Source organism: Bos grunniens, chromosome 2 (assembly GCF_055505025.1).
Source record: "Bos grunniens cultivar Pamir isolate PY7600 chromosome 2, Bosgru_T2T1.0, whole genome shotgun sequence".
Classification (NCBI taxonomy): domain Eukaryota; kingdom Metazoa; phylum Chordata; class Mammalia; order Artiodactyla; family Bovidae; genus Bos; species Bos grunniens.
Genome location: NC_141166.1, coordinates 88533516 through 88556798, shown reverse-complemented (window position 1 = coordinate 88556798; position 23283 = coordinate 88533516). Strand labels below are relative to the sequence as shown.

The 23283-nt window shown below is 35.4% G+C and overlaps 1 protein-coding gene across 2 annotated transcripts in view; it reads right to left on the bottom strand.

Moving 5' to 3' along the window:
- Positions 1–957: 957 nt before the first annotated feature.
- Positions 958–23283, bottom strand: part of ACVR2A (activin A receptor type 2A) — a 96345-nt gene continuing 74019 nt past the window's right edge. The window contains exons 5-12 of one of the 2 annotated variants that reach the window (XM_086352449.1): positions 21775–21798; positions 17895–18038; positions 15843–15986; positions 14487–14632; positions 12727–12841; positions 10203–10341; positions 5608–5738; positions 958–4698 (exon numbers count right to left, since the gene is read on the bottom strand). In XM_086352449.1, the coding sequence (XP_086208575.1) occupies positions 4504–4698; positions 5608–5738; positions 10203–10341; positions 12727–12841; positions 14487–14632; positions 15843–15986; positions 17895–18038; positions 21775–21798 (1038 nt within the window). In that variant the 3' untranslated portion in view covers positions 958–4503. The remainder of the gene's footprint in view (positions 4699–5607; positions 5739–10202; positions 10342–12726; positions 12842–14486; positions 14633–15842; positions 15987–17894; positions 18039–21774; positions 21799–23283) is intronic. The other variant, XM_086352458.1, reaches the window with a different exon arrangement.

The following is a 23283-nucleotide window of genomic DNA, read 5'->3' as shown; positions in this document are numbered from 1 at the left end:
TAACATAAGCAAATGTGGCTTAAAGATATTTTCATTTACTAGAAAAGGAATGCAGCCTGTTAACCACACGATCAAAAGACTGAAAACCAGGTGAGCAGGCATGTTAGCAGCATCAGTGAGGTTACTGATCACTCCTGTGATCCCTCCATGTGTCCAACCAAAAACATTAAGAAAAAAGTTCCCAGTTTTGTGGACGTGCAAATGTGAATGACTCAGAAGTATGTGCTGTTGCCCCAAAACTTACATCATCATTCTGTATATATTGATTACATACTATTAACTTTCTGAAGAATCAGTTTTGCAGAACAACATTAGAAACAGTTTGTCTTTCTGTAGATTCATGGTTTGTATTTTCATTTGGTTTTAGAAGAAAATGCAGTTTCTTTCAAACCAGTGTAACCTAAGTGTTGCCCCTTCCTTCACCTTTACCCTAAAAAATTGAGGATCCATTGATGTGAACTTCGACATTAAATGTGGGTAGGTGGGGCTCTTTCACCCCCATTTGCTTGGAAAGTCAGGTGATAAACCAAAATTCTAGTGTTTAGAATTTGCAGCACTAAAAATGCAAATGAAAGCTTGCTTCCTTGGTGATCCCTCTTACTGATTACCTTAAGTGGAAAATATCAGAATTCTTCCCTTCTATTGGTAAACTGTAGTTGGGAAGTGTAATTTATATCTTTGATGTCTATTACCTAAGTCACTTTTTAAGAAAAAGTCTGTATGAAAAGACAAGGTAACTAATGCCATTTAGTCTCTCTTAAAATTGGCAGGACCAATATCTGTACTTTCAAAGGAACACAATCTGCTTACACAGCAAAGGAGAGAAATGCCAAACCTCCCTTTCACCTGTCCCCATTCTTGCACATTCCAAGGTGTAAGGCTCACTAGCAATTGTAAAGCTGCTGTTCCCATCTTTAAGAATGTATAACTAAAGAAAAACTTCATATGCAAATCATACCATGTTTATTTTTTTTATTTAACTTGGGAATGGAATGGGGATAGCATACATTTTATTTGTACAATATTTAACAATCACTTACCCAAGGTGGGGTTTTATGGGACTTTTTTTTTTTTCTTTTTTTGACTTTTTGTTAAATACTTGCAGAAAAAATAGCAAGTACAATTTGACAGTAGTACAACAACCTGTGCCCAAAACACTGACAAGAAATACAGAGTAAAGCTAAAATAATTGTTTACCAATATTTTGAGAGGTAACAAATAGGATATGGGTTGAGACTGCATAAAAAATGTACTGCTGGTTGAATATCTGAGGTAAATGATGTTCAATCAAGATGCTACTTGTATCATTTTGCCCATAAATCAGTAAATAATTTTATGCACATTATACCAAATGTTCCTAAAAAGTAATATTTTAAAAAGGTAAAAAAGAGAAACTGGAAAATATCTGTGGCAAAGCATCTTTTTTAAAGTTAATCAGTTTTTTCCCCTAAACTATCCAGGATTTTTTCCCCTCCTACCTGCATTTTACTTAAATGTAGCTGTTATACTACCTAGGAGTAAGGACGGGGGAAGAAGAGTTTCATGATTTATGATTCATCTTTAAGTTCTAAACTTTTTTCTTTCTGATTGTATTTTCAAAACATCACCATGAAGGACAGTGCAAGTTCATGGGACCAACAACTGTGAGGCACAGTCTCTGTTCTGGAATTCACAAGGTACCTGTAATAAACATTCAAACAAGAATCACACGTCACATGCTGAAAACTGCCTAGCATCTAAAATACATACAAGAGCGGTGCAGGGCATAGACTTCGAATACAGCCAAACAGTCCATCAGTTTGGACTAGTCCATCAGTCCTATGGCAGTTGATCATAAAGCATTCCTTACACGGAGATCTGGGCAAGGTCAAGAGTGTAAGTTAGAGCAGCAGTTCTGATGTGTGTCATAAAGGCAAAATACAAGACGAATCATAAGGAGCACCATACACATGAGGAAAAAATTATTGGGGTCTGTTTACCCCCAAACAAATCATTTTTCTTTGATCTTTCTTTTTTTCAGTATCCCTAAGCTCAAACTTTTTATTAATTTGCCCACTCTACACTGACTGTAAACCAAACGTGAAAATGCCCTGCAAAAGAAAGTTTTAACAAGACTAGGTACAGGACAGGTAGTCACTGGAACATTCTTATTTTACTGCTTATAAAAATTATTTTTCTACCAATGTAGTTCTCAAAAGGATACAGGTTTTATTGTAAAATTGGTTAGCTAGAGTTAAGTACAATACCCAGGATTTCTAAAAACGTTTTCTAACATGAAGAGAAAACTTTATTTTGTGAATAACTGGTCTTATAAATGTAACTCTTTAAGTGTTCACATAAGCCAAACATTCATCATAATACTCCTTGTTTTCCTTTGACTTTTTTTTTTAAACTTTTAAAAACAGGATTAAATGTTCAGAACAGGTAGAAATCAGTCTTCAAGAGATGAACAATTTTCATGTATGAATATTCTCATTATTTTCCCTTCTTGATTAGTTTCCAGGTAGAAGCAAAACCAAGAAATTGAGAAGCCAGGTACTTTTTGAAATAAAGGTAAACTCAACACTGAAATGGGAATTCTTAGAAATACAACAAAGCCTTGGGTACATGATGTGACCAAGAACACAATTCTCTGTATGGTGTGTGGCACACAGACGACAATGCTGTTACTCTTCTTTCCCTCCCTGCTTAGAGTCTGTTGACCTATGTATTATTTATAAATAATATAATTTATTCCCAGAGATTAAGCGCATGTTTTATGTAAAATGTAGTGTACTGTGTGGTTAAATAGCCATTTGAAGATAACACATTCACAGTGAGCTCCTGATAGTGACACATAAAAAATTCTTTTATAAAATTAACATGGATTTTTAAATGACCTGACAAAAGTACATAGTATAATACTGACTATTTGTTGGTCAGTAATCTAATTAATGTTTTGCTTTGGCCTGTAAATTTGAGAAGGAATCCAATTATATTCTAATGTAATAGTGTTTTGAAAAGCACTTTGGCACCTACTTATCAGTTCGATTTTCTCATCAAGGATAAGGCATGAACTATCCTAAATTAATATCAGTTAGTTGTAAAAGCAATTTGTGGAAGGATGCTAAGCTATGTTACCTATATCAACATTGGTTACCTCTAAATGTCATTGCATATTTTAAGTTATAAGTTTAACTTGTTATCCCTGATTTGTTTTAAAGCAGTAACATCTGAAATCTGTGCTTAAAAGTTTAAATCTCTATCCTAGGATAATTCTTGACATATCACAGACATCAAATATTACTCTGACAAGATGGCACCAAGCAGAAATATAGTAATAAAGTTACAAGTCTCAAAGCAGAGAGTGAGGAATTCTGGGTAATGACACTTCCTGAGGTGATTCTAAAACAGTGATCAAGAATGTCCCACACACTGTTTGGTGAAAAGAAATACACTACAATTTTACATATATAAATAGGAAAAAGAAAATCTATTTTTAAAGAATAAAAATGAAGAGCTTTCCAGTGTTACAGCTCACTTAAAAAATTTTAAATCATGCTTTAAATTTTCAAATAGTCCCCAAGCACAGCACACCTAAAAAAATATGTAGCTAAGTATGCAATATTTTGGGAACTTGATATAAGATGAAGTTTTTTTTAAAACATGGGAGAAAAGGGGGAAATACACCATTTTTTCATTTCAAAAAACAGCACTTTTTTTTCCTTAAATCACAAGCTAGCACAAGAAAAGCTAAAACACTGCTTTACAAATGGCCACTTACTGTTGGCACTAAGCATAGCTTACCTTTTTTCTTAAATAACACAGTGAATTTGTAATACCTTGTTACAAAACATGGGTCAATTTATTATTGAAATTTTGTTAGTGTTTTCAATTTTATAATTTAGCAACCGTGGAACTGAGGTATACCTTGTTGAGGGAGGTTAAAGTAATGCTTGGAAGCCTCTTTACTGTACCCCACTTAGATGACTTTGTTTATGTACACAGAACAGCAGCACACTAAACATTCACAAGCTGTGTCATATTGGCATTACAATAGTCATTTATAGAAACACAACAGCAAATGCAATAAAAACAAGTTACCCTTTTAAAATCTGAAATGAAAAGTTTTTGATTTAAAAAAAAAAAAAATAGCAGTAGTTCATTTAAGGAATTAGTGTCTTCAGACAGACATTAAGAAATCTGATGTCAGTTTTCAAACACGTGATTAGCCAGGTCCAAAAAGATCCTTGATTTGGAGAGGGCCACATTCTTCATGTACATTTTTTCAAAAGTTTCTTTATAGAGTTTACAACTTTTCTCTTAGTCGCGTGTCCTTCATGTATGTCTCTGCTACAGGCAATGCCGTAAGTCTCCCAGAGCCACCATTTGAAATGAGAGTCTTCTTTCTGAGACGTCTAGGACACATCCTACTCATTTCACACAGAAAATAAACTGCAAGCAGTTTCATTAGCAGCTCCAGTTGAGAGTCCTGTTTCTCAGTGTGTACACATGGTGCAACCATCATAGACTAGATTCTTTGGGAGGAAAGTCAACATTTGTCACCATCGTGACCACTGTTACAATGTCCTCTGTGGTAATGATATTTGTTAGTCTTTGCATCTGAGTAATTCTTTCACCTACACATCCAGCTGATAACCTGGCTTCTGCATCGTGATCCCAACATTCTTCTATCGTTTCACAGAGCATTGCCATTCCCTAAAAAGGAAAAACACATTTAAATATCATAGCAATTTTTGTTTTCTATTGGGAACTAGAGTAAAACTCTCATAAAGAAATTGCTATTCTTGTGGGTTAAAGAAAGTCTCAAAATTAGCCAAGTTTGATATTTGTCAACATTCACTTTCGAATATCTCACATGGAGAGAAGCACTGAGAGAAAACAGTATTTTTTTTTTTAAGCACTGGAGATGATCACAGCAGGTGATTTGTTTAATTCCAAATATCTCTGATCATTATTCACAAAGCAGGTAATTTAAGCTAACCTTTGAACTGAATTCAAAACTAAGGCTTTGAGAAGTTTACCAATTTTTATTCTTTTCTTAGTTTCTCAGCATTTCTACCTTGCAGATAAGTAGGAAAAGGGTTAGGAAGCCACACTTAAGGATTCTCTACTTGGCTTATCCATGTTTCTAGTTATATCTAGAACAAAATAACCAGGGCAATATTGTTCCAGCCTTCACATTCCTAGTCTCTTATGAACTTGAAAATCATCCAATCAAAATGCAGTAACTGTCATAGAATAATACTAGGTACTTCACTTTTTAAAACGACATCATATGCGACGGTGGTGGTCAGCAAGGTTATACAACTCTCCACAGGCTCACAGTCAGCCACTTGTTTCCCTTGGAAACCTTCCAGATAGGAGACACTGTGACACAGGAGCACAAAGCCAAGTGTCCCCCACAGCTCTGACTTTACCGTCTCCCTCACGAGTGTACAGATGTGGCCTTAACTGCACTGTTTCTAGGACTCTAGAATAGAATACCTTGTACCAAGATCTCTGCCTCAGGAAATCCAGAAAGAAAAGGTGCAAAAATATAAATCATTCCTCTGATGAGCATTTTTTTTAATTGGAAATTAAAGTGAAAAGCTAACTATAACTTACAGCATGTTTCTGCCAATAATCTCTTAAAACAGGCCTCTTTTTTTTATGCACAACAACTTCCTGCATGTCTTCAAGAGAGGGATGCTGGCCAATTTCTTCCTCAAATGGCAGCATGTATTCATCTACAGGTCCTGAAATGTACAAAAGGGGGAAAAGTCATTTTAATTCAAATCATCTTGCTTTCCTAACTGGAACAAGTTTTCTAAAGCATACTTTCACCACCTTTTCCTAACTGTCATATGCTATAATGACAGGACTGGAAAAGGTCAGTTTTCATTCCAATCCCAAAGAAAGGCAATGCCAAAGAATGTACTGCACAATTGCACTCATCTCACATGCTAGTAAAGTAATGCTCAAAATTCTCTAAGCCAGGCTTCAGCAATATGTGAACCGTGAACTTCCAGATGTTCAAGCTGGTTTCAGAAAAGGTAGAAGAACCAGAGATCAAATTGCCAACATCCGCTGGATCATCAAAAAACCAAGAGAGTTCCAGAAAAACATCTATTTCTGCTTTACTGACTATGCCAAAGCCTTTGTGTGGATCACAATAAACTGGAAAATTCTGAAAGAGAGGGGAATACCAGACCACCTGACCTGCCTCTTGAGAAACCTATATGCAGGTCAGGAAGCAACAGAACTGGACATGGAACAAACAGACTGGTTTCAAATAGGAAAAGGAGTAAGTCAAGGCTGCATATTGTCACCCTGCTTATTTAACTTATATGCAGAGTACATCATGAGAAACGCTGGGCTGGAAGAAGCACAAGCTGGAATCAAGACTGCCAGGAGAAATCTCAATAACCTCAGATATGCAGATGACACCACCCTTATGGCAGAAAGTGAAGAGGAACTAAAAAGCCTCTTGATGAAAGTGAAAGAGCAGAGTGAAAAGTTGGCTTAAAGCTCAACATTCAGAAAATGAAGATCATGGCATCTGGTCCCATCACTTCATGGGAAATAGATGGGGAAACAGTGGAAACAGTGCTGACTTTATTTTTGGGGGCTCCAAAATCACTGAAGATGGTGATTGCAGCCATGAAATTAAAAGACGCTTACTCCTTGGAAGGAAAGTTATGACCAACCTAGATATTCAAAAGCAGAGACATTACTTTGCCAAAAAAGGTTCATCTAGTCAAGGCTATGGTTTTTCCAGTGGTCATGTATGGATGTGAGAGTTGGGAGTGTGAAGAAAGCTGAGCGCAGAAGAACTGATGCTTTTGAACTGTGGTGTTGGAGAAGACTTGTGAGTCCCATGGACTGCAAGGAGATCCAACCAGTATATCCTAAAGGAGACCAGTCCTGGATGTTCATTGGAAGGACTAATGCTGAGGCTGAAACTCCAATACTTTGGCCACCTCATGCAAAGAGCTGACTTACTGGAAAAGACCCTGATGCTGAGAGGAATTGGGGGCAGGAGGAGAAGGGGACGACAGAGGATGAAATGGCTGGATGCATCACAAACTCAATGCACATGAGTTTGTGTGAACTCCGAGAGTTGGTGATGGACAGGGAGGCCTGGTGTGCTGCGATTCATGGGGTCACAAAGAGTTGGACACGACTGAGCGACTGAACTGAACTGATAATGACAGGAGAGAAACAAACACTCAACTGTAGTTAACAACCACAAATTTTAATTTAGAAGAAATCAAAAAGTCTGTAATTTAGCATGTAACTGCTAAGTATTCTAAGGAGCTCTCTTACCTACTACATAAGGAATACCTACCTCTGTATATAGGACACAGGGAACTGTGGATATGTGCATATTAAGGATATAACATCTCTGTAAGGTACCCACTCCTCCTGCAATTCAGATCAGACTATCAACACTAGTGCTTTCCTTTCGGTTCAGTCCATTACAGCCATCTTTATTCTGACATGCCCTAGCCCCCTACACAATCATACAAGGAGGTATGTACTCCAGAGGCACATCTCTGCCCTCACAAAAGCTGCCAAATATTTAGTTTAAAAATCACAAATGTACTGTATAAAGAGGGTTCCCAACAAGTCAGAATGGTGCCTTCACAGAAAAGCAAGATTTATTCTACAACATAATTTTTTTTTTACTTAGGCCTACTCAAATACAGAAATTCAGTTAGAAGTTAGTAATAACTAATCATCAATAAACACTTAATGCTGACCAGAAACTTTATATTCCATTTTATCTTCACAGAGTACAGGTGGCATTACCCTATTTTACAGATAAGCTCAAAAAAAGTTCCATAATTTGCACAAAGGCATACAGCTATGACGTAAGCTGAATCCACCTGAGAATGACTCTAGAGTCTGTGAACCATCTGTCCTTGATGGGAAACTGGTCACTAATGAGCAACTTCAGTGACCAGATGTGTCTGTATATAGATAACAAACCCTGTGCAAGTTCTCAAAACATACCAAATACTCCTGCATAGAATTAAGTTAACTGGATCATGAAGGAGGCTATCTAATTCAACCCTGTCTAACTGTACGAATACCTGGTAGCTGAATAGTCGGGCTCTGCTTGTGCACTTAAGAGTACTGACATTCTAAAGTGTCTCTTCCCCTCACTACTCTAAATGTGGTCCACAGGTGAGCAGCATTGACAGGCAGCTTATAAGAAATGTAATTATTAGGCCCCACCCTAGACCTACTGAGTCAAAATCTGAATTTTAAGATTCCCAGGAGTTTGGTTTGCACATTGAAATTTGAGACTCACTGAACTAAACCATCAATGACTAGCCATCAAAAAAAATTAAAATCACTATAGCAATGTTCACACTGTCCCCTATAGTTTCTGACTTGGATCAGAAATGCCTCTTTGCAACTAAGTATTCCATAGCACATGCAAGGTATTTAAGAAATCTAAGCATCTATCCCTCTCTTATTCCATAAAAACTTCCCTCATACAAAACAAAGCAACTCTTCACTCCTCCAAACTCTGATAATATTTCCTTACACTTCTCAGGTATTAACATTTATCCATGGCTCAGCAGGTAAAGAATCCACCTGCCATGAAGGAGACACAGGAGACATGAGTTCGACCCTTGGGTTGGAAAGATATCCTGGAGAAGGAAGTGGGAATCCCACTCCAGTATTCTTGCCTGGAAAATCCCATAGACAGATGAGCCTGATGGGCTACAGTCCATGTGGTTGCAAACAGTTGGACATGACTGAGCACATAAACTCAGAAAACACATACCTACATGGACAATTCATACTTAACCTTACTCTAGAATTAACTGTCCAAGATACATTTTTATCAACTGAACTGTACATTGTTTATCCCTCATAATACTATATCCAATTGATTTGCTTCAGAGTTATTAGTCAAATTTTAAGCAATGTATTTTCCCGTAACATCTGCCATCTCACCTGCTTCTTTCTGCCTCCATAAATGCACATAATAAATGCGTTCATCTTCCACTTTGACCCAAAACACACTGAGCAGTTTACTCAGGTTCTGGGTCCACTCCCACACCAATTTTGGAAGAATGAATGGCTGTCCATTCCTGACCACTGTCCACTAAATTCCCTTTAAAAGCACCTTTTCCCAAGTCAAATTTCATATACCAGAGGTAGTCTGTCATACACTGAAAAACTATTACAGTACTCAAAAAATACTCTTAGAACATAGGTTAAGATAGTTACACCTTTAGAAAATTAAAATTAGAAAAAAACAAAACATCAAACTAACATTGGTTTGGGGGTTAGCAGTCAGAAAGTTTATCTTATATTCTGATATCCCAAAAAGTGTAACATAATTGGAGAAAAGAGAGACCTTCTAAGGAGCACTAAAGACAGTACCCACAACACTATAATTCCTTCACACCAGGAATATAACATGCAGGTTTATAATCAATCAATGTGAATACCTATTTTTGAAAAGGATTTAAAAAACAAGGACTAGGAATCTCTTGGAACCAAGGTGATGTGCTAGAGAATGTAACTTATGTTTATAATAATGTCTACAGTAGATCAGACTTTCAAAGCTTTGAAGAGGCAGAATCTAACCTGCAGTATAATGTGCTCAGCCATGGAGGATAGAATGCTAATTCAATCTGTTGCTGAGGTATATGTTTCCATCATATACCTTCCCAGGACAATGTCTGAGAGGCCAAATCTACATGCAACTCTCACCCAAGAGCTGACTTTAACCCTTAGGTGTCTTAGGACCCATATGACCTGACCAAGGTAGCAGCCCTCTCCCTGAATCTGGATCAGAGTTTCAAATCTAGGCCCTATCACTCATCAACTTGAAGCTAAAATAGACAAGCTACTTAATTTCTACTTAAAATTTGAGTGTCAAATTCCTCACATAGAAAACTAAGCTAATAATTACCTCCAAAGTTGTTTCAGGAAATAAGCTAAAGGTATGTGAAGTGCCCAGCAAAGCATCTGGCAACCATAATGAATCAGGACATTTCAGCACCTTTCCTTTCCTGCCCTCCTGTCCCCTGCCTCCTGAATTTTCTTTACGCTACCACTTCTGGGAGTCTACTTAAAAAACAGCTGTACTTTATAATATTACCTTAGAGAGTACTCAGCCCTTTTCATACATGTGTAGTAGGTACACACATACACATACATAATATCTTTTTAAAAAATATTTGTTCCCTTACCATCTGCAGCAGTACAGCGAGAAGCCAGTTCCCACAGGACTAATCCCATGGCGTACATATCTATCCTCAAAAATGCATCCCTTTGGAAGTTGATAGCACCCTCTAACACCTCTGGAGCCATATACCTTCGGGTACCCACCTGAAAAAGATGTTAAAAGCAAATAGCAATTACTAATTTTGTGAACTGACATTTTATCATTTGTAAAGAGAATCAAAACCAACTGTGGTATACTATCAGGAAAGATAACTAAATTTTGACCACCAGAATTTTATTCCATTTCAAGTAATACAACAGTAATGGAAACGGTGGAGGCAACCATGAGTAGGGTGTGCTTAAACAAATAAAAGTACTATGCAGCTCTTAGAAAAACATGAGGTAGATCTATAAGGACTGACATGGAAAGAGTTCTAAAAATACTGTAGGATGAAAACAGCAAAGAACAAAGCAGTGCATATACTAAGATCCCTTCGGTATACACTTAATAGATACATCAACACATACTATGCTGGTTTAGGCTTAGACTTTTTCCCCCTTCTGGAAGTAATCACAAACTGAACAATGGTTATTTGTGGATAAAGGATGGAACAGAGAAAAAATCTGTATGCTTTTTGACTGTACACTGCTTGAAATGTATCCTTAAAAAAAAAATACTCTTTTTGAGTATAACAATACAAAACATAAAGCAAATTAGCCACATAAAGGATAGATAAACTTTCTAAAGTTCTATTTGCACAAAATCTATTTGTTTCTTCATGAATTCTTATATTCCTTATTGATATCTGTCCCTAGCAGTTTGCTATTTCTTATTAATGTAACTATGATTACCAAGCTAGTACAGATGACTCTGGTTGGTGCTTGACAAAATTCATTTATTTTAAAAATTTCTGTGTGATACCTGGGTAGATCACAATCCACTTGAGTTTTAGTAGGTCTAGGGAGTGGCCCAGATACTAGTATTTCCAAAAGATACATTATTAAGTTACTGTGAGCTACACTAGAAATCGGGCAATTACCTGTAAATACACATTTAACAAAGGTATTATAAAAAAAAATGTTTTGCTCACTAAGACCCTAAAGTTCAAGTTTCTAATTCATTTATTAATAATAAGGAGAACACTTTAAAGAGTAACTTTCCCTTTTTTGCCACTTTAAGTAACTTTTAATGTGCTACAAGCAAGCTTTTCCCAAAAGTCTTTTCTCCTAAAGACAAATGTATGTCATCCAAAGTACTTCTATTTTTATGAAATAATGACATCATCTTTTTTTAGTGTAAAATGTCCTCTCTTTTATCAATTGATGATGACAAAAGATAAAAATCATTTTTTCCCAGTGTTCTTTACAAAATATAAAATAGTCAATAACATGCATTTAAAATTTTCTGGTCCGTGAAATCTAAAGTCAAGGAATCAGTGATGTATTATTTATTATTATGCATACATGTAATTATGTATTATTGTTATGTATTATTATTTTTACCCACGTCATATAACCCAATCATGAGGGCATTAAAAGATATGAATGAATCCTTTTTTTTTTTAAGGGAGGGATGGTATATTAAGTTTATAAGGTACCAAAGGATTGAATTCTTTGGAAAAGTTAAGTCTTAAAATAATCAGCTCAGAAGTTTGGTCCTAGACTTCCTGCACAATCTCCCATCTCAGCAATACTCCACAAAAATGCCTTCCTTCCAAAATACACATGCTGTCAACTTTCTAGAACTATGACTATTGACTAAATTCTTGAATCATTAGTCAATACTGCCAAAATTTGTTGTGCTGTGTTCTTGGAGGCCAACAGCATACACTGGGAAAAAAGAAATCTGAGAATCAGGTGATCAAATAATTTGCATAATTTGAAAGATGAAGCAATGATTATACAAAATCATTTGGCTTTGTAAGGAAATAACACCTTTTGGTCAAACTGTTTTGAAAACACCTTTCCTAGCCTCAGTTTCTGAGAATAAAATATGGATGTTCTTTTCCTCTCTAGCCTTCCTTACAGGCTTCCATTGCTGAGATCTCTGTGTAAACTTCGATTAACTGTAGCCCATCAGGCCCCTCTGTCCATGGGTTTCCCAAGCAAGAATACTAGAGTGGGTTGCTATTTCCTTCTCCAAGGATCTTTCCAACCCAGGGATGAAACCCAGGTTTCCTGCAATGCAGACAGATTCTTTACCATTTGAGCCACTAGGGAAACCCTAAATTAAAGCTAGTAAGTTAATAATATTAAGAACTCCCTAAAAGAATGAGGCCTATTAAAATGTGTTAGATTCTCCTTTGATTAGTTTTAAAAATAGAGTCCTATAACATCTGAATTGTTTTAGATGAACTCCTTGATCTAAACTACCATATGAAAATATCTTCCTTAGCAACTTTAAAACTTACTCAAGACAGTTATTCTTGTATTAGATGCCAATTTAATAACCACCACAATAATTTTAGACCAACTGATTCCAGATCAGCCATCTAAGAAAATATGGGACAGGATTATTTTTCCTTGAGAGTTTATAGTTATCATCCTTACCTGTCCATGAGTATCACCTGCAGACTTGCCAGCCTCAAACTTTAACGCCAACCCAAAGTCAGCAATGCAGGCTGTCAGATTGTTTTTCAACAGCACATTTTTACTTTTGATGTCCCTTGCAAATAGAAAGATAGACAAAGTATTCAAATTCAGTTTAAACAGTATCTTTTAAATTTTTTGACTCTGACTAGGAAAAGAGACTATGTATGCTATAAAAAAAGTTAATTCAAAGTATGAAATACAGAAAAAGGGAGAGGGAAAAAAGCTTAAGTAAAGTCTCCATATAGCTTGAAGCACAAGGGTACAGTGACCAAGTCCTATCCACCACAGGGACAATAGGAAGGAATTCTCCCCATAAAGCCTTTTATAAAGAGCTGCCATTCCAAAGATACTGCCCAGCTTTCATGTTATCTATGTCACTCCAATCTACCAATCAAAAAAATGTTTTTTAAGATGATAAGCATATTTCAGTTTAAAGTTAGAAACTCTCACTGAAACTTCAGTTTAAAAACCAAAATGAAAAAATTTTCAAATAATAGCAGGATTGGAGTCTTTTTGCCTATTGGCAGAGGCCTACATTTTAAAATAGTCCCTGATTTTAATGGTTCTTATTATAGTCATCAACCTGGCTGTACAAAAAGCATCCGTAGGAATGTTTACCAGATAAAAAATTTTCACCATAACATACATGCTCCAGCTGGATCCTGGTTTTCCGAAAAGAGTAACCATTTTAAGGCAATCAGATCTCCTCCTCTACACTCCAGCCTCAACTAGTTCATGCCAGAGGTAACTATACCCCAGGCAAACACATCTATGTCGTAAGCAATGGTTAAATTTATGTGTGCAGAGAGACCCACAAATGATACAATATCCAGTTTTAGACTCAATCGATTTTTAGGTACCCTATTTAAAGTAACCTTTGGGGTTCACAAGGATTATTTCCCATAGGACTATGTGAGGCAAGCAAAAATTCAGGAAGAGGCAGTTAGACAGTATGCAGGAAGATGAAGGGGAGCAACTTCAGAGGTGGAAGTCATTTAAGGTTTTCAAAATTGGAACTGAAATAAAAGTAATGCTTCCCTGCAACCTAAAACACCACCAGCACTCGATTAAGTATTAGTTCCAAGAATCAGTTAATTTAAAACAACCATCTTTAAACTGAAAAGATGATAAACTGATCCCAGGTTCAAGGAAGTTAAATTATAGTGGCAAACTGAATCCCATGTCTAAAGGGAACTAATGTTTTCCCTTTAAGGATCTGACCGTTATTGGGTCCAAGTACTATTTCTTCACTGAAAAAGGAAATTTAGGCAACCCAATTATTCAAATCATGCCTCCCATCACTTGCACTTCGGTAATGATCACTTGGTCATTCAAAACACAACAAAAATATATTTGAAAATCTCTCCTTAATTACATCCTCTTATACATATTTATAATCATCTTTGAAGTAAATCATGTTTTGAGGCAAAATAAATTTCTCCTTTGAGATAAATACACTTTCATTCTTAACTATGTTTTAGGAAATAAGACAAATTGAAACATAAGTCAATCATTAACCTTTGATAATGATGTTAATATATATATCATCCGAAATACTTCCTGGCCAATCTCAAAGCTAATTTGAAAAACAAATAAAAATCAAATGCCTCCAACAGCATGACTAAATAACTAGGGGAAAACTTTTGCCCAATGGTTTGAAAGTTTAAATAATAAACAAATACTGAATATTGGGGAAAATAATATAAATTCAGCTCTACCTGTGAGATATGGCGGGTTTGTGGCCATCTTTTAGGCCAGGTATATCCTCATGTAAATATGCCAATCCTCTAGCCATGGTTTCTGCAATATGACACAATTCATTCCAAGAGACCACATTAGCCTTAAGAAAGTCTGATAGTGAACCCTAAAGAAAGGGGGAAAAAAAAACAACTTATGTTCTTGATAAAAGCCATGTGTATATGGAGACTTTCCTTTTTACTTTTAAGAGGTTATGGAAGCCAACATATCTTTCCTTTCAGTGAATAATATCCAAAGTCCATTTCTTTCTGAACGGTTTTAAGTTTCACATTAATAAACATTTGAAAGGAATATCACTAATCTTTCAAGGTTTGCTATAAGCATAGTCAGTTAATTTCTCATTTAGAAGATGAAATTTAAAAGAAAAAAAAAGATTATTGGAAATCTAAAATTCTAGAAAATATTTTAGAAGTTAAAATATACTATTGAGATGTTATATCATAGGACTAGGAGAACAAAAAATTAAAACATATAAACAACTAACCTAAAGGATCTTCCTCTGGAGATCACTGACAACCTTTTGGTCAAGAATCAGAGAAATAAAAGAGCCACTTTTTTCTGACAATGATGAAACTGATTGGCAAAAATAACCCAATTTCCTACTTCATTAATGTATACTTTCATACTAACTCTGAAAGTAGAAAAATTGAGGAAAAATAGCAAATGTGTTTTGGTGGTAACTACCCTACAAATTAGTGACAAATCAAAGATCAGATAAATTTCCTGACATTACTTCTGTCACTAAGCGACACTGATTAAAGAATTTTAAGAAACAAAATTCAAGTTGAAAAATGGCCTGTGTAATAAATGTGGATGGTAAATGGCGAATGAAAATTATTAAGCATTGGCTATAACCCTGATGCTGGGAGGGATTTGGGGCAAGAGGAGAAGGGGACGACAGAGGATGAGATGGCTGGATGGCATCACCGACTCGATGCACATGAGCTTGGGTGAACTCCGGGAACTGGTAATGGACAGGGAGGGCTGGTGTGCTGCGATTCATGGGGTCGCAAAGAGTCGGACACGACTGAGCAACTGAACTGAAGTGAACTGATACTAAAATAATTATTTGTAAGAGAAGTAACTGCAGCACAAGAAATCAGGGACAAAAGACTAGTATTATATAAGTAGAGGGTTAGGCGAAAAAGTTGTCATCTTTGTTTTTCTATTAATATAAATTACTTTTAAAACAGGTTTTTATTTATAAAGATACACCCTGTTCCCAGAAAAGTAAGTGAGGGTTTTGTAGCCAACATTAGGAAAGTAAGCCAACCCTGACCTTACTGAGTTAAAATGGGGAGTACTGATATTTCTACCTTTTCATGAAATGCTGTGATTAGCCAAAGATCCACATCAACACTGGTGCCTCGTTTCTCTGCACCAATGAACTGCAGTATGTTCTCATGCTTCATTCCAGGCAAACTATAGACTTCATATTCATTCTGCCATGACTGTTTATCCTAGAGTTAAAAAGAAAGAAAAATAAGAATACAAAGAACACAGGCAAATAAACCACATCTAAGAGATTACTCCAGTAAGTTCTAAGACAATTTTTTTTAAAGACTAAGTATTAAAAGATTCTTTGGTTTTCTTTTGTCCTATTTTTTAATAAAAGAAAACTCTGACAACAAGTAACAGCTCCATACTAAATGCCTGCCCTCCGCCATTCCCTCAAACATACATTTTTATGTTTCTAATTTGTAAATGTAGGAGTTATCGGAAATGCTGCACTTCTGAATCTTAAAAATGGCAACATGTTCCCTACACAAGTTAATAACTACAGTGTAATTTCATCATGGTGTGACGTTACCTATGTTACTATTAAGAATAATCTCTCTGAGACATGAAATTCAGGGAGAATGACTTCATCTAAATAGAAAATAAATTTTTTTCGAAGACTAACAGTATGTCAGACATTCTTAACAAAATGTTTAGAATACCCTGCAGAGTTGATAAGAAAGCAATGGGGTATAAATATGCAATACAATAATTTGAAACACCACAGACTCACTTGTGCCTGCAAAGTGATCCATGCCTCTTATGTGTTGTGTCTACTTACAAAGGATTAGTTTCTTTTCACAATGGGAGAATAATGAAAGACGGAGGCATAATGGGTACGAACCCTCTGGATCCAAACTATCTAAGAATCTCTGGCACATTACATAATCATTCAGTTTCCTCATTAGTAAAACAGGGACTGTGGTGTCTGCCTCACAGGGTTGTTGTGTTATACGTGAAGTGTGTGTTGTATTATACGTATGGGTAATACATGGATACGTATCAGTGTGTACTTACATATGTAAAGTACCTCTATCTGACACAATAGAACCATTCAATAAAATGTTGGCTATGGTCATTGTTGTTGTTACATTTATGTTAATCCAAATGCGTCCTCACATGAAATAAGAACACTCATTGGCCCAATAGACTTCTCCTCTGAGAACTAAACTACATTTAACAGTATCTGCCTTGCTACCAAAAAAAAAAAAGTAATAAACTTCTTCACAGACTCTGAGAAACAGGCTTTCAAGGAGGTAAGACGGCAGAAGTCTAGGTATATTAGACAAAGAAACTGAATTATTTTGGTATAAGGAAGGTCTACAACAAAGGTGCAAGGGAGTGATGAAACCTGCATCAAAACAACCAGCCAGGATCCCAATACCATGCATGGTATTAGCCACAGGTGTAGAGAAACAGACAACAGGAACAAAGGAATCATCACAGATCTACACCACGAATGGAGCAAAACTAAAGGGTAACTCAGAGGTGTGTGAGACCAGGGTTTTATGAGGTTGGCCTCTAAAACAAAAACAAGTCAAAAGTAAACCAATTATTTGGAGTCAGCTGACTGCCTCTGAAAATTCACTGAACAAAAAAAAAAAAAAAGAAAGAAAGAAAATTCACTGAACAAAATGAAACAATTACATCAATACTCAAAAGTAGAACAAAATCCAATCAGTCTAGTAATATTGATATATCTCCAAACAGCAATTCTAAAACAAAGCACACTACTTTTTCATTATTCTGTTTGCTTTTTCTGGTAATGTCAATGGGACATTAAAAATTAACCACTCAAACAATGAATTTTTAATTTTTAATTAGAATCATCTCTGCATTTCTGTACAACTTTTATTGGCAAAAATATGTGCATATACTGAAATTCCACCGCTCCAAACAAACATGACTGTTGTATGATTAATTTCTCAGATGAGAAGACAGACATAAAAGGGCTAACCATTTTCCCCAGTAGCACAAAACCACCCTGAAACATATGGCTTGTGTTTTCAGACTGTTTCTGATTTACAATGACCTAACCAGCTGCATCTTTTAACAAATATATGCATATCAGAAAACTGCAATGAACATACCTGTATTGGAAATATTTTCACAGCCACATATTCATTGAGTAACTGGGCTTTCCACACACAACCAAATCTTCCTCTTGCTTTCACTTCTAGTAACTGTAATGGCTTCAAACCTAGTAATGGAGAAGGTGGGGGTGGTCCTGGGTCCTACAAACAATAATAGTATTATTTTAAAAAGCAGCACATGATACATATCACTTCTAAACATCAGAAAAAAGTGAGTATACTAAGGAATCAATTGACAAAAATGGTAAACACATACAAATGACATTAACTTCAACCTTGCCAAAACAGAGTTCTCAAGCACTACTAATTATCTATAGGGATCACAAAGCAAGGAGCTTGAATTTCATTTTCATAATAACATTCAACACTATTACTCTGTGTGTGTGTGTGATCACTACATATATATAGCAATCAGGAGAAAATATCTTTTTGATCCAGTCTCATTAATTCTAAGATTTTCTGTAACCTTCCAGGATACTACTAATAGTACCTCAATTTTATCCAGTTGATACTTCTTTATAGAGTAAGGATTTGAAAAGTAACAAAACAGCAAATTATGGCTATGCATCAAAAACCCACTCCTCAAAATCCATTACTTTCCCCAATGAGTGTTTAGCTTCAACTCTTTTTCACTAATATCAGAAATACCCACGGCTATTTTCAAATACATTACAAGTAAGTATTTCAAATACAAAGCACATACAAAAATATGTAAGTTAGTATTGCTATAACCAAACTACTCTGTTCATTCTAATTTTTCCACCCAGTAACACTTCATCCTTTTGCTTATAATTATTTCCCAGAATTGACTGAGATAGTATTCCGGGACTTAATGGCAAAGAAAATACAAATTATAATTCAGAAAATAAGTGGTCACATTAGATGATACGCTATGGTAAATGAGAGAGAAGTATACTGCTATAGTTAATTTTTTAAATGGAGCAAATACATAAATAGGAGTACAGCATCACCAGGGAATCCTCCTATACAAAGTGAAGTGCCAACTCTTTGCAGAAAGCATTGTATTAGTTTAATATCTGCAAATAAAGCATGAGGAAGGAAGCCTTTTGGAAAGCTTCAAGAGATGTTTGAAGGCCTGGCTAATGAATACTGTAAGAAGTAACTAAAATTTCTGTAGCAACAGACTTTATGGCACTGGGTGGAGCCTAAGACACTTATAAATTATATGTCACCCCCTTCATCAATGCATGTCTTTCTGCCTTTACTCTCCCTTTAAAAACAAAACAAAACTCGTCTTCTAATGCCTCAAGACAGTTAGTGCTCCCTTTAGGCATTAATCAGCCCAAGTGCCACTCAAGATTTTTTAAAAGTTGACATCTACGTTAGAAAGATTCTCAGCAATAGAAACCTTGCAAAGTATTAAAGAGAAAACATAATGTAATTTCTTCTTCTGAAGTAGACAATCTTTCTAAAAATCCTTTGTGAATTCCTATTTTAAAACAGTATGATAAACCAGAAGACTTCCTGTGACCCATTCTAACATAATTTTTAAATGTCTACAGAAGTTGTGTTTCCCTCACACATTCAAAATATGAAAGGTTAGTAGAGGTAAAGATTGTTTTAGTTAACAAAGTGATAAGTCAAGGAAGTCAAATGTAACCCTTAGAAGTATGGCCCCTCAGTGGGACGGGAAACAAGACTGTGACATTTACCAGTATTAAACCCTCCCTCCTTCCCTCATCCCCTGACTGATCAAGTAGGTCTGTAATAAGAGATCCCACTGATAGGGACATAGGACTTCTGTGAACGTGGAGACAGAGGGCAAAAAGCTGAAAACCACTCTTCTAAAGGCAAAGGAAACCACTCGGTCCTCAAAATTCAAGAATTATTGGATAACTGCATAAAAGAATAATTAGGCTAACTAGAAAGAAAAAGTTCAATTTGAAAAACTTTATAACTACAAAGTTAAAATCAATGATTCCCTCATCTTTTAAAGAAAAGTTAGAAAAGTTGAGTTTTCAAAGCAGGGATGCCAAAATTAAACCATGCAGCTGAGGGCTGAAAGCTGAAGAGGGAAAATAACCAAGTAGAAAGTAAAATGGTACTATACGTGCACACTAAGATTTGTAATAACTTTTATAAACTGACTGATAATGTCTCTTACCCATTCTCTATTCTAAAGAGTACCAACCGTGTGGATACGATCCAGTCTATACATCAGGATTTAGATGACTTAATCCACATCTCAAATTAAGAATATATTAACTGTTCAAAATAAGATTTTAATGTAATATTAAACTTAATTTTAAGAAACAAAAATTTCCAATGCCTATGTTTACAATAAAAAAAAAAAAAAATCACTGGATGTTTTCCAAATGTACAGATAAACTTTAAAAAGTTCTTGTTAGTTTTCAAGACTCTACTTACAAAGTTTTGAAGCTACCATTATTTCGGTAAGAAATCTTAGATCACTCTCTTAATGATTATTACCATTATGGTCAACATTATATATTAACAGCCTGAAATACGCTTTGTCAAAATTACCTTAAGAAGCTTAAACTGACAAGAACACAGGCCAATTTTCAAAGGGTGAGAAAAAGGTCTAAAAAGTCAGCACCTACAAAATGTCAGAACTTTTAGAAATATGTGTTTTTCAACAATATTCTATAATTCTTGGAAAGGTCAGGTTTAAAAATGAGAACTCTGTAAGATTATAACTATAAAATCTGTAATACCAATCAATATATCTTTTTGCTTTTCTAGTAAAAGATTATTAGAATATTCTTCTAATTCATACTTTTTAGCTCTTCATTACATTTACAGGAAGCTTTAACAGCTTCTCTTATATCTAGCTTTTATTTATCCTATAATCTAAGAATATTAAAAATGATTTTCAGTTTATTAGCATCATTTTACTAATTTATAAAAAACTCAGCACTTGATTCTAGGAAGAAAGATTTATACCTTTAAAATACATGAACACCTCGGGAGACAAATTCAAACTTAAACTTCATAATGACAACATTCTAATGTTATCCATAAAACATGCCCTTGCCCTGCTACAGAGAAAAACCACTTCTAGAGGGACAACTATAAGGACTACAGAATTCTTGAAAACTCCCTAAGTTCCAGTTCTCTTGCAGTACCCATGCTATTTTGCCCAGTGAAAAAGATACACGTTAGAACATGGCTCTGATCACATCTCTTTACCCCATTTGTATGTGAAAATTATGGCAGCAGAAGAAATCATGCTGAGAAATCACACGGAAACAACAGTGGCCACCATCCCAGTACCACTACCCAGCATCATCCCTACAGCCAAGAATGGATACAAGATTAGAAGCGAGGAGCTGTAAAGCTGTCTGCAACCATTTTACTCATTCTGAGTTCTCCACATGAAAGGCCAATTCTAATCTAAATAAAAGCCTTAAAACTCCCAGACAGCAAAAGAGCAAGTTATAATTCCTCTGGCCAGTTCATTTACTAAAGATGCCAAAGATGAAATAAACTACCTGAAAACACAGATTTCACATTAAAAGATAATGGGTTCAATGAGAAAGTCAGCACCTGTTAAAAATGAGCACATGCTGACATTAATGACATACTATAAAAATTAACCAATCCAAGGTTTTAAGGCTAAAAATTTAGCCATCAGGTGTTAACTTATCAACTAAAACAATCGTTTCCACATTTCACCTTAGATTAGTATAAACATTGTTAACAATTCTTTAAAACCGAAAACTAATGCTATGATAAAATAAATATTTTTAATATTGTAAGTGGAAAAAACTATAACATAAATTTATAAACTATAAAGGATGCACAATAAAGCAACAACAACAAAATCTAAGAACAAAATGTTTAGTATGCATCCACAAAGTTCCACAGCCATAAAACAAACATCAGTGCATCTTACCTCTATCATTATATGAAAGGCGTGCTTGTGAAGAAAAAACACAGGCAAAAGAAATTACGATTTATATCCAGAATGAAATGAAAAATGACACATTAGTTACAAAAGTGAAGGAAGGAGAATAAGGATTTCGTTTTTTCAAAGTTGGCAATGATCCAATGTATCATATTTTTAAAATGAGAACTAAGAACACTTTCCTTATGAACAGAGGAAAGTAATATATATTTTTTTTTAATTTTGGACATTATCAGATAAGAAGTATTATATAGATGACTCTAGTATGATCCCAAGTTACTTGATCCAACAGACTTCAAGCCAGCAAATAAACTAAACTGAAAGTCTTAAATAATTTTTGCATTTTTCTAAGAAGCTGTAGGGTCTAAACTTTAAAAGTGAAAAAAAAAAAAAAAACAACAATTTAATTAAGAAGCTATGGGTTGGAATTGGATTGTGGACACCAGAGGGCAGTATTGCCTTTAACAAAAACTGGACGAGCAGCACAAGAAATTTTTATATAGCTAGACTTGAGTTTCTCAGACAGTTGTCTTCAGAATCTACAATCTCCAAGTTGCTGAACTACTGCATTCTCCCTTCAAGGCAGATAGAAAAATCCTTACAGTGACACAGAAAAACATTTCTGGTGCCTGTGTGGGTGTGTACAACATAAATAATACAACTAGGGTAAGAAAGTAAGATAGGAGAAGAGGAAGATCAGAACTGAGCAGATCACAGGGACAGACCAGGCCACCATTAACTACTGACCCAGCCACAAGCAGGGTAAGGAAGTCAAGTACTGGTGGCCCTGGGAAGAAACCCACGCATTCTTTTCAGATGCAGGACACTCAGATACGGAACAAGATTCAAGAGTCTCATTTTCCTAGTCATCCCAAAATAAGTAAGGCCCCAATTTAAAATCAAGAGAAATACTGTCACGAGTGTAAAGAAAGGCTTCAAATCCCTCCAATCACTGATTATACTTTCCCAGTTTCCAACATTTCTACAAAAAACAACAGCACTGACACAAAAGAGTTGACAACTTGTTTATGTGTACCAGTTGCTTAACTAGTTTTTCTTGCTTCTGATTTTCTCCTGTGATAATGATTCAGAATCATTTAATAATTCACCTAAAAGGCTTAGCTAATCCCACTATCAAAACATCTCTCAGTACTGCAGAGTAAAATTTATCCCTTAAAAGGAATGCATGCCAAACAAGTAACTAGACTGTAGCTTCCCAAAGCTTAGACATCTCTCAGTTTTTGTTTCTATACCAGTACTTTCAGAGACAAAGATGTCACTGTGCAAGCAGGTGCCATCCATGCATCTTATCAAAAAGTGTACATTTACTCAATATACCTCTCAATAAAGGAATATTAGAATAAGCTATAAGACAATCCAAGCAAAACAAGAGACACCAAGAACAGGCCTCAATAGGAATCCCCCCCCAAAAAAATTGACTAAAATACACAAACAAATGAAAAGCAACTGAACAAAATAGTCTGGATTCTCAACTTG